At 35.6% G+C, this 13,016-nt stretch overlaps 1 protein-coding gene and 1 pseudogene across 4 annotated transcripts in view; one reads left to right on the plus strand and one right to left on the minus strand.

Moving 5' to 3' along the window:
• NGLY1 (N-glycanase 1) overlaps positions 1-13,016 on the minus strand; it is a 67,561-nt gene that overhangs the window by 31,511 nt on the left and 23,034 nt on the right. For all 4 annotated transcript variants that reach the window (XM_017893410.1, XM_017893409.1, XM_017893411.1 and 1 more), the window contains exon 4: positions 945-1,110. In XM_017893410.1, the coding sequence (XP_017748899.1) occupies positions 945-1,110 (166 nt within the window). The remainder of the gene's footprint in view (positions 1-944; positions 1,111-13,016) is intronic.
• LOC108543077 (transcription initiation factor TFIID subunit 9B pseudogene) lies at positions 4,527-5,439 on the plus strand (annotated as a pseudogene).

Below are 13,016 nucleotides of genomic sequence, written 5' to 3' on the forward strand. Positions count from 1 at the left end.
AGTGCAAGCAGGGGAAATGCTAGATGCATATAAAACCATCAGATCTCACGAGACTCACTCATTATTATGAGAGCAGCATGGGAGAACCACCCCAATGATTCAACTACCTCCACCTGGTCCCACCCTTGACACATGGGGATTATAAGGATTATAATTCAAGGTGAGATTTGGGTGGGCACACAGAGCCAAACCATATCACTGGATGAACCTTGAGGTTCATTATGCTAAGTGAAATAAATCAGTCACCAAAAGACAAATACTGTATGATTCCACTTATATGAGATAGAATAGTCAAAATCACAGCAACAAAGTAGAATAGTGGTTGCTGGAAGCTGGGGAAGGATTATTATTTAATGAGTATCATTTCGGTTTTACAAGATAAAAAAAGCTATAGACGGTGGTAATAGCTGAGCAACATTATGACTATATTTAATAACACTGAATTGTACACTTGAAAATGGGTAAGATGGTAAATTTTGTTACATGTATTTTACTTCAATTAAAAAATTGAAAAAAAAAAGGTGATATGTGCCCACGAGATATATGCAATAAAATTATACTATTATTGTATTCTTAAAAATTCAAATTGAAATAGGTTAAATATTTATAATGTATAACACTGTAAAACAATGTATAAGAGCAAAAGGCACTACAACTGTCCCTTGGTATATGCCGGGGACTGGTTCCAGGACCCCCACCTATACCAGAATCCACACATACTCAAGTCTCACAGTCATCCCTGCAGAACCCATGTATATAAAGAGTTGACCCTCCGTATATGGGTTTTGCATCCTGTGAATCCACATTTGGTTTAAAAGAATCCACGTATAAGTGGACCCTGCAGTTCAAACCCGTGTTGTTCAAGGGTCAGTTGTATTTCAGTATTTTCTGTTTATTTAGCAATGATTTACATTTAGCAATAAATGATTATGTAAAGCTACTACCTTTATCCAATTTTCTAACTCTTGATAACTTTTCTTGTGATTTCCTTTTTAGTTCTTGGACTGGAATACAAGCCAACGCTTTCTCCTGAAGAGCAGGACTTTCATAGACCAGCACATGCTGAATGTTGGACTGAAGAACTCCTAGAATGGCTGAATCAGGAGTAACCTAATAGGAAAAAAAATACTGAAATTAACTTTTCATTATATGCTCCAAAAATAATATATAATAAAAAAGCACTGTGGTTTTATGATTTTACAGGTGGAAGGGAATGTATGGATTCACTTAAATATAACAATTATACCCACGACCTTCATAACATTAGTATTAGGAGACAGCCACATTTGTGTCAGAGCCTAAGATCTATTTTTTCCCCTTTGTATATACTATTAAGGATATATTTAAACAAGGATATGCAGAATTCTTGAATACAAGCATGGATCAATACAGCGCTCTGATCTAAGGAGCTAATGGCCCCTTCCACTTTAAATCCCTGTAATGTACAGCAGTAGCAAAAGAGGTGTGCTTTTAAAGAATCAGGAATTTTGAGAAATTCCTGAAAGAGAAAAGGCAAACATGAAAGGACTAAAGGAAGAAACCTCCACAGAGGGTGGTGATGAAAAGTAAAAAAAGTTTCCAAAACAATCCCAAGGGCAGAGAAGCCACAGGATCTACAGAATAGGAAGTGTCCTCAGAGCAAGCATTAGGGAGAGTGGTTGAACTCTGGAGGGACAGCTAATTATTTTGGCTTCTCCCTCCTTATCACCTCATCAACAAAAAGGTCTGCCTCTGAGCAGTGAGGGTGCATGCTTAGAGTCACAAAAGGAAAGGGGAGTAACCAAGCTCAGAACTGTCGTCACTGGCACATCCCATTGTGCAGTATGTACTGCCCTTCTCCACAGCTGTCAGAAGCAAATGCAGTATTCACAGACAAGCTGGCAGGACCTCTCAAATACATATGGATCTACAACAACTGTGGGGGAGATGCATGAGAATCAGTATCAGAAGAACTAATCCTGTAGCAATGACAGAAATACAGAAAAAACTTTAAAAAGTTTCAATAGTATACTATATTCAGAGAAAGACTCAACTATGGATCTCGGATAGAAAATTTTATTTATTTATTTATTTATTTATTTATTTATTTTTGAGATGGAGTCTCACTCCGTTGCCCAGGCTGGAGTGCAGTGGTGCCATCCTGGCTCGCTGCAACCTCTGCCTCCTGGGTTCAAGTGATTCTCCTGCCTCAGTCTCCCGAGTAGCTGGGAGTACAGGTGCCCGCCACCTGCCCGGCTAATTTTTGTATTTTTAGTAGAGACCGGGTTTCACCATACTGGTCAGGCTGGTCTCGAACTCCCGACCTTGTGATCCGCCTGCCTCGGCCTGCCAAAGTGCTGGGATTACAGGCATGAGCCACTGTGCCCGGTTGGATATAAAAAATTTAAACATTAAAATAAAGAAGCCAGGCATTTTGGGAGGCCAAGGTGGAAGGATTACTTGAGTCGGGAGTTCTAGGCCAACCTGGGTAATACAGCAAGATCCTATCTCTTTAAAAAAAAAAAAAAAAAAAATTAGGTAGCCAGGTATAGTGTTGTGTGCCGGTAGTCCCAGCTACTCAGGAGGCTAAGGTGGGAAGATCGCTTGAGCCCAGGAGGTCAAGGGTGCAGTGAGCTGTGATTGCCCTACTGCACTCCAGCCTGGACAATGTAGTCTCAAAAATAAATTAATAAGTAATATAAAATAAATTAACAATATAAAATAAAGAAGAAAGCATAGATGGTGTCAGACGGTAAAATAAACACGGCTAAAGAGTGATCAGTTAATTAGTAACCAAAGGCATTTTCTGAGAATGAGGCATAAAAAGAACAAATAGACATTGAGGATAAATCCAAAACTTCTCACATCCAGTTAATAGAAATTCCAGAAAAACAGTAAAAACAATGGAAGAAGGCAACTGCTCAAAAAAATAACAGAAATAAATTTCTTATAGCTGAAGAGCTAATATGTATGGAAAACAAAACAAAAACAAATGTTAAGCATATAATGGTGACATTTTATGATAGCAAGGCTAAAACAAAATCCTAAAAGTCTTCAAGTAAGAAGAAACACTACATGTAAAGAAAAAATTATTTGATGTCAGATATTTCATTGGAAACAATGAAGCAAATTTTTTGAAAATCTGAGGGAAAATGATTAGGAATGCAGAATTCATTCCCAGTCAAACTAATCATGTATAGGGGCAAAATAAATACATTTTCTGATATGTGACAATACAGAAATTATATCACTCTCAAATCCTATCTAAAAGAATTATTAGGAAAGTTATTACAGCCAAAAAAATAAATATAGGCTACATTAATTTTTTAAAATAAATACATACTGGGGAGTAGAATCTAAAATAAAAGTACTGGTACAAGTTTTGATTGGTATAGATAATCACAGTTGGAAAGCAAAATCTCATTTTTTTCATAAGAAAGGTAGCAAGGAAGGGAGCAGAACAGAGGTTCTTGTCTTATGGTAAGGTGTTGGTAGAAAAATATAAAATTAAAAATTTGCATTACAGATTTCAGGTCAATAATTAAAAGACTAAAAAGATTATATTTAACTTCCTAACTCTTACAGGAATAAACCTATTATAGAAAAAAACTTGGGTCTAAACAAAACAGGGAGAAAAGAAAAAAAAAGCAAGAATATAGACAACACAAAATAAGGTATCAGAAGTAAGTTTAAACATATTAACAATTAGAATAAATGTGAATGGGTTAAATGTGCATAGTGCAAAGTAGAGACAGGTCGATAACAACAACAAAAAAACATTACCAAATACTTACATGTCAGGCACTGTATTAAGCACTGGAATGGGTGCACAAGACAGACATAATCAATTTAAGGTCTATGGGGAAAAGGTATTAAACAAATAATGACAGACCCACCAGAGTAACTCAAAAATATTTGTCTGTGTGTGAATGTTAGATACTGGAAAAATAATGGAGACCAAAATAGATATAGTATGGGCATTACCCTCACACAGCAAGTAGTCTATGGATACAAAAACAAGCAAATACTGATAAACAATGTTCATTTACTCAAATATTTATTTATCCTTTATTTGCTAGGTGCTGGGGATATAATGGTTAAAAATTAATCATACGGATAAATATTATTAAGCAAATATATAGCATAAAATGAGACTTCACAACAAGGTCTTTGAACCTGAACTTCCTTGAAGAAATGATATTTGTGGCAGAATAGGAAGGATGAGAAGAAGCTAGTGAAGAGGGAAGGAAAAGACCATTCCTGTCAGAAAACAGCACAAAGGTAGCTGGGGATCGCTTAGCATATTTTGAAGGATCAGAGAGATCAGTGTTTAGTACCCAGAGAAATAAGGGGAAAGCAGTGGAGAGATAAAGGTCTTTCTAGTCGCTTTTCATTGCAATGATAAGCCATTACAGAGATGAAAGTAAGAAGAGTAAAACAATCTGATCTGTTTTCAGAATATCACTTGAGCCACTATGTAGAGAAAGCAGGTATCAGAAGACCCCATGGGGGACTACTACAGAACTCCAAGGAGCTGGTGGCTTAAATTAGGGTAGTTTTACAACTGGTAGAAAAAAAAAAAAAGTGAATGGATATGAAAAGAACTTAGGAAGTAAAATCAATAAGTTTTGGTGACTGTACTATGAAGTCAAGAGTATTTGGAAAAGGAAAAAAACACATTAGAGATGATTCATGGCTTTTTTGTTTGTTTGTCTGTTTTTGGATCTGAGCAACTGGGTCAGCACTTGAACCACTTGCAGCAGGAGAAAAACCGTGAAATGACCAACTCAGTTAAAGACTACCAATAGGCTCTCTCTCTGGATGACAAGTGTCTGGATAACATGGAGTGAGGCAAGATGGCACCTCCCAAGAACGCTCCGAGGGATGCCTTGGTGATGGCACAGATCCTGAAGGATATGGGAATCACAGACTACAAACCAAAGGTTATAAATCAAATTTTGGAATTTGCTTTCCAAAATGTGACAATTCTGGATGACGCATACATTTATTCAAGCCATGCTAAGAAACCTAATGTTGATGCGGATGATAGATACTGCTTAACAGCTCCAAACTATAGGTTGAAGTCCTTAATTAAAAAGGGACCCAACCAAGGGAGACTAGTTTCACGATTAACTGTTGGTGCTGTTAGCAAACCTACCACTCCTACCACAGCGACCCCACAAACAGTGTCTGTCCCAAATAAAGTTTCAACTCCAATGTCAGTGACAAGCCAAAGATTTAACAGTGCACATTCCACCTTCTCAGTCCACACCTGTCAAAGCAGTTCCCGCAACAACTGCAGTTCAAATTTGGTTCCAACTAATCCCTCAATGATTGGGCCCCAAAATATTCTTATTACCACCAACATGGTTTCGTCATAGAACACAGCCAATGAAGCAAACCCACTGAAGAGAAAAACATGAAGATGATGAATACAATGATACTATGTAAGGCATTATAGTCTAGTCGAGATGAATTTCAAAAGGAAAGCTGGTTTTGAGCCCAATATACTGAACTAGAATATTCTAGATCTTCTCATTTTACCTTAAAAGACTGAAATGTAGCTGCAGCATTTTTCATATTAGTTAAGACTGTTAGATCGCTTTAGTAAACATACAAATGTGTTTTTCATTAGGCTTCAATTACAAACAATTAAGTACTTGTTTCTTAAGTTTCATTAATGTTGAGTCCTAGTATGGTAATTCTGTTTTTGAGACACTTTTCTGCCTTCTATCACTGACAGCAGCACCTAAGTCTCAGGTTCTACAGCCTGGTCAGCAGATTTATCTTTTACAGCATAATTTCTAATCTACATTTAAATACTACTTTATTTTATAAGGTAAAATAGTCACTAGCTTTTTTATTTTTACCAAATCTCTCAATTTAGGAAACATTTTTGGAAAGGGTGGATTTAGAGGAGGGATTCTAAATCCATTTTGAATGTATTTGTTTCTTGGCCTTCCTGAATTCCCCAACTGAACTCCCTCTCTAAATCCCATTCATTTTCTGCACCTACCCATAGGCTTGTTTCTGTCTCTCCATTGTTCTTAAATGTAAAAGGCCATACCTGGAATTTAAAAAATATAATTCCTGGTAATACAGCTCAGTGTCATTTTCATATTTTTAAAACATTCTCTACATGCCTAATGTTTTGTGATTCACTTTAACCCGATGGTTTGCATTTGCTGTTTTTCACTCTACGTCAGAACAGTTGGGTTTTACTCCTTAGTTTTTATGCCTGTTGAGCTTTCTGTGCTTTTGACAGGTAGTTTTGGGTCAGTTACAGTTTTAGTCTTATATTCCAAGTCGATAACTCTACCATATTTCACATTTCTAAATTTAACAGAGATGCTGTAGGTTAAAATTTGTTTTGATAAGTAATTACACTGGAACTAGGCAAAACCACTGAAGAACAAGTGTTTTCTTCCTTTTTACCACATACATATATGTTTTGATCACTGCTGCTTGAGTCCTCCTATTGGTATAATTCAGATGATATTTTTAGCTTGTTGCTGAGGATATCACATATAAGATGAGATCAAACCTGAAAGTAAGACACTAATGGTTCTCCATCCTCTAAAAACAAGGAAAACAAACTAGTGTGACTTGCATTTATGTGCACTCTGCGTTGGTTTCCCGATAATACTGTAATATTGCTGAACACTTTCCCTGTTTTCCTCTTACACACATCTTAAAGTCATATTGAGAAAGACGGCAAAGCTTTTGAGAATATAAACAGACCTGTTTTTTCTTAAGTTCAACATATATTTGCAGAATTTTGTAAAATAAATGTTCATATCATAATTTAGAATTTATAGCCAAGGATTCTCAAAACAGAAGTTTCATCTTAGGATAGTGCTTGACATATATAAGAAAAAGTCCAGTAACAGAGAATAAATGTCTCAAATGTCTCATCAGTTTTAGAGTTTTTTGATATTAGGGAAAGGTAATAGAAAAACAGGTAAAATGTATAAAAACAGACCTGATCAACATCACAGGAGATATCTGCTATATAGCATGGGATATCATTACTTGAATGTTCTCAGGGAGGCAGCAAGTCAAAAGGCCTAGGTTCTAGTCCTAGCTTTATCATTTACCAACTGTGTGACCTTACTTCACCTGTTAGCCTTGCTCTAAATAGTAGTAGGAAAAAAAACACCTACCCTGCCTACCTCACAGGGCTGTTGTAAGGGTTTGACTGGTATACGTGGAAGTTCTTTCAAACTTGTAAAATGCTATATGACTATAAGGAAATATTAATGTATTTGTTCCAAGGTTATTAATAAAATTTGAGCTTAAAAGAAAAAAGACTACCAAATGGTAAAAACCACTGAAAAAAGTCAAATTTGGCAACATGGAAATCACTGATAGTAGTAAGAATACAGTCTAACAAAAGCATTAATAAGGAAAACAATTTGCAAGAGACTGAGTTATACAAGTGATGTGCAACAGTGGGCTGGCTAAGCTGTACCAAAGGAGCTATACGAGATGGTCCACAGGGATGTGGACAGAAAGTATGAGAATTTCTATTTCTATTTTGTCCGACAAGTAAAACAATTAAGTTATAATAATATTTACTATCTGGATTAACAGTGCCTCCCTCACAGACTGGAGAAGCTACCCTGATGTAAGAGAAAAAAATGTCATAAAGTCAAAGGGTTAACAGTGGCACCCGCACTCCTACTTCTGCAGCTGTCATGTGACAAAGTTGTGCAGTTCAAATGTGCTGGGTTAAGTGGAATTACAGATTATATCATTTTAACTAAATTAACCCCAATCTAGCTTAAAAGATTACAAAGAACTGTAGGCCCCGAGGCTAATACTAATAATAAAAGCACACATTAACAAGGAGAAAATGAAAGGGCAACCACATCATCTGCTTTTTTAGCATAAGCACTTCAACAGTTACATTTTAGTGCAAAAAAGAAAATCACTAACAATCTAATGAGATCTAACAAAGCCCCTTAAATTCAAAATTATCAAGACTGTTTTAAATATGGATTTGTTTACATTCATTAGATAATATAGTATTAATAAATTTTTTGGTGGGGTGTGGTGGATTATGGCTATAACCCTAGCACTTTGGGCAGCTGAGGGAGGCGGATTGCTTGAGACCAGCAGTTTCAGACCACCCTGAGCAATATGGCAAGACCCCCATCTCTACAAAAAATAAAGAAAAATTAGCTGGGCTTGGGGTACACACCTGTAGTCCCAGCTACTTGGAAGGCTGAGGTAGGAGGATCATTTGAGCCCAGGAGGTCAAAGCTGCAGTGAGCTGTGATCATGTCACTGCGTTCCAGCCTGAGCGACAAAGCGAGACCCTGTCTCAAAATAAATAAATAAATTTTTTGGAATTAAACATATTATTTACTATTTAGATCCTCTTTACATTGTTTTATAATATGTACAGTATATTGCCATAGTAGTACATGTAGATAACATATAAACAAATGAACACAAATGTATTGACAATATGTGCTCAAAAATATTTTACTGATAGGGCATATAATTAAAGTGTGGAGACCCACTAGAAAAGTATGTAAGAAACAGATGCAATAATGAGTACTGGGAAGAGGAAGTGAGAAAGACAGAGCATGGAGGACCAGGGATATTTGTATGTCACCTTGTTTCTAAGATAGGAGAGCTTAAAGGTAAAGTTCTTAAACATTAACCTGCTTGTTAAAAATGTAGATTCCAAACTTCACTCCTCTTCCATTTTGATTCAGCCAGCCTGGAATTATGTTCAGAAATTTGCATGTGATGCCAGTGGAAGAATCTTAAACGAAAACTGGCCTAAAACAAGGTTTACATGCCACTAGGAAGATTCCCCAAGAAAAGAACAGGTACAAGATGGGGCACTGTCCATGTGAGATTCCATGGTGAACAGAGTAGAAGGGATACAGAGAGAGAGGAGCAACTGGCCTTTATTAAGAGCAGACACATTGCCTCCATTACAGAAGAGATGGATGCAACAGCTGACAGAAGAAATGTAGAGTTGGTGATGACAAGTCCAGGGAATTCGTCATGGAAACAAATATGCTTCTTTATTAGGATTAGTATAGAAACAGAAAAAAAAAAAAAAAGAAAGTCTCCATTTTTATTTGAAAGAATTCATATTAAAATGAAGCACTTATAGTGTCTCATTTTTCTTAAATGCAGACTTTCATTTACCAGGAAGGTAAGAATTCATCCAGAGTATTTTTATTTTCAATTTAATTATTTTCAATCTGAAAATTATCTGATTCACTGTAGTTTTAATGGCACTCAAAATATTTTAAACAATAAAGTTTATTTTCTTGCCTTATTTCTTTACACATTCATTGGCACAACTCTGAAAAAATTAAGTCATAAAAATAGAAGGTTGCTGATTACATGGCGATTACAGCAGCTGGGTAACCATGTACTAATGCTACATAAGGCAGTAGTTAATTGAGAGACTCAAGTTACTTGGAGCACAAATGGAAGTTTAAAATGGGAAATCTGTTGGTTTTAGATCAAAGAGTTTTTATCTTCACTAATCATACTTCCAATTATTTTGATTTCTGATATGAGATATATTTAAGACTCTTTATAAGAAAAAAAGTACAATGTGTATAATTTTATCAAATCATGGGAATTAATCAGTGGAAGTTAGATTAACAAATCCACTTCTTTAGTTAAAAAAAAAACCACACACACACACACACACACACACACACACACACAACAAATCAAGGCTTAAGCCTACTTGCCCTCTCTTTAATTTTATGCAACCCTTTGAGGCCTTAAAATTTAAAACCTGTTTTTAGACATAAAAGTTCTGCTTTTTTAAATATGTTTTAATCAACTTGTGACTTCAGTAAACTTATTTAAAGAAAAACTTTTCTATTTATAAAGGTAATACATGTTGCTTCAGAAAATACTGAATAGTATAAATAATATGAAAGCACCCATAATTTCATCACTCAGAGTACATTATGGTTAAGATGTCTGTGTATGGCCTTCCAAACCTTTAAAAAAATGAACATATATATACACATATATATATGTGTGTGTGTCTATGTTTCTAATAAGAAAAATCAAAATATTACACATATACAGACAACATATGTTGTTTAATTTTAGAATTCTCAGTTTACCTTTTTTCCATATAATGTTCTTCATGTCAAAACAGACCACATCTTCATTTTTCACAGACCCTAAGTATGCTGATATAAGGATACAATGTAATCCCCCATCAAAGGGCATGTAGGTATTAGTTAACTTTTAAGAGTGGTAGGTTCATGAAAAAGAAAGTGGATGTTTAAATCTTATGTTCAAATAGGTTTCTTCTCTTACAAAGCTTGCACATAGGCCAGGCACAGTGGCTCACGCCTGTAACCCAGCACTTTGGGAGGCCAAGGCGGGCAGATCACCTGAGGTCAGGAGTTCAAGACCAGCCTGAACAACATGGAGAAACCCCGTCTCTACTACAAATCCTAATATTGAATTAAGGTATTGATAATAGCTGGGCATGGTGGCACATGCCTGTAATCCCAACTACTAGGGAGGCTGAAGCAGGAGAATCACTTGAACCCAGGAGGCGGAGGTTGCTGTGAGCCGAGATTACGCCATTGCACTACTCCAGCCTGGGCAACAAGAGCGAAACTCCGTCTCAAAAAAAAAAAAAAAAAAAAAGCTCGCACATAGATCTAGACTAAGACTAAGAGGTCGCCTTATTGTTGCTTTATGAGATAAAATTAGTTTTAAAATTAACTAGTTCATTTTATTATTTATCATTATCTGGTAATATTTTATAATTTCAATGAAATAATCACAAATTATGATAATTGGTTTAAATAAACACATACCCACATATAAATTGGTAGTAATTTCTGGAGTGATAAAGAGTTGACGAAAAGTTCCTACCAATTTCACATACATACTCAAAGTAGCCATGTGCTAAATAAAAGCATACATTTAGATTAGCTGAGTAAAAAGTACTGACTGTATATTTTAAGCACATTATACTTCAGAATCACATTTTTAACCTAGATAAAGTTGCGAAGCTAGAAACAATGCTTCTAACATTCTGAGGTACCATGTCATTGAAAAATTGTCCTTGCTGTTTTGAATCTGCCTTTGGAAGGCAACAGGTATAAAAATAAAGGATTATCAGAAAGTTACTTCCATTAGGAACACTAAACACTTAGCATGTACAACCAGCAAGTTTGAAAAATCAATTAAGTCATTAGGGAAATGCAAATTAAAACCAAAATGAAATACTACTTAACAACCACTAAAATGGGTATACTAAAAAAGACAGTAACAATGGTTGGTAAGGATACTAAGAAACTGGAAGCCTCACATATTTCTGATGAGAAGGTAAAATGGTACAATTTTGGAAAACAGCTTGGTAATTTCTTAAAAACAAATATAAACTTACCATATAACCCAGTGGTTCCACTCCTAGGAATCTACTCAAGAGAAATAAAAACATATGTCTACACAAAAATTTGTATGTGAATGTTCACAGCAGCATTATTCATAATAGGCAAACATGGGAAACAACCCAAATGTCCATCAACTGATGAATGGAAACAATATGTGGCATATCCTTAAAATGGAATATTATTCAACAATAAAAAGGAACAAAATATTGATATATCCTACAATATGAAGAATTTCAAAAATGCTACACAAAGTAAAAGCCAGAAACAAAAGATTACATACTATGTAATTCTATTAACATAAAATGCCCAGAAAAAGTAGCAAGATTAACTTTCTAATAATTACCACCACTATCATCATTTATTCAGCATCAATATATTCCAGTATTTTGTATCTTAAAAGCTTACTGGCAAATGTCAACATCAGTGACTATCATCTTGACTTATACATCAACATTTTACTGATATAGTTTTAACCAAAAAAACACAAACAAAACAAAACAAAACAAAACAAAAAATCCAGTTATAAGTTCACTAGGACTTATCCAGTTTATACACAGGTCAAATGCTTTAAAAACTATCTCTCTGGCTCCCTGACTTTGGTACATTTTAATTCTCATTATCTCCACTCAAAATGGGCAAGGTAGAAGAAAACTGTCAAATTCTGTAGTATAGCAACTAATGATAAAAGCATAATTAACAAAATACTTTTAAGAAATACGTATATTCAAGTGATCCACAAATAACCAAGAGTTGCCTATGAAAAACAAGATTCATTCTAATTTCTCTCAACTTCTTTAAGAAATACAGAAGATATTTTGTCTGAAGGACTAGAGTAGTAAGAATTGATATATACTAGCCTATTAATAGCATACATCTTTGAGAAAGTTTACTTTCTTCTACACTAGAATGTGTTTTGCCAATAGAATGACATTCTGTTTTTAGTGTAGTGTTTAGAGGCTTTCTGGTGACTGACAGGATTTTAAAGACCTGGAACTATATTTGAATTGTAAGGTTAAGAACTGAAAAAAAAAAAGGGCTGGGTGAGATGGCTCACGCCTGTAATCCCAGCACTTTGGGAGGCCAAGGCGGACAGATCACTTGAGGTCAGGAGTTCCAGACCAGCCTGGCACACATGGAGAAACCCCGTCTCTACTAAAAATACAAAAAATTAGCCAGGTGTGGTGGCGGGTGCCTGTAATCCCAGCTACTCGGGAGGCGGAGGCTGGAGAATCTCTTGAACCCGGGACAGCGGGGGTTGCAGTGAGCCAAGATCGCACCATTGCACTCTAGCCTGGGCAACAAGAGTGAAACTCCATCTCAAAAAGAAAAAAAGAAAAGCAAAAATTAGCCAGGAGTGATGGTGCGTGCCTATAGTTCCAGCAACTCAGGAGGCTGAGGCACAAGAATCACTTGAACCTGGGAGGCAGAAGTTGCAGTGAGCCAAGACTGTGCCACTGCACCACAGCCTGGACAGAATTAGACTCTGTCTCCAAAAAAAAAAAAAAAAAAAAAAGGAGTTTAAAGAAGATTCAGAAAATATGAATGGCTTTCCTGAGCCAGAACACTAACAAAATACTACTTAGCCCAGGAAAGAGATATTTTGTAAAAAAAAAAAAAAAAAAAAAA

The sequence above is a fragment of the Rhinopithecus bieti genome, unplaced genomic scaffold, assembly GCF_001698545.2.
Source record: "Rhinopithecus bieti isolate Rb0 unplaced genomic scaffold, ASM169854v2 scaffold_23460, whole genome shotgun sequence".
Taxonomy (NCBI): Eukaryota; Metazoa; Chordata; class Mammalia; order Primates; family Cercopithecidae; genus Rhinopithecus; species Rhinopithecus bieti.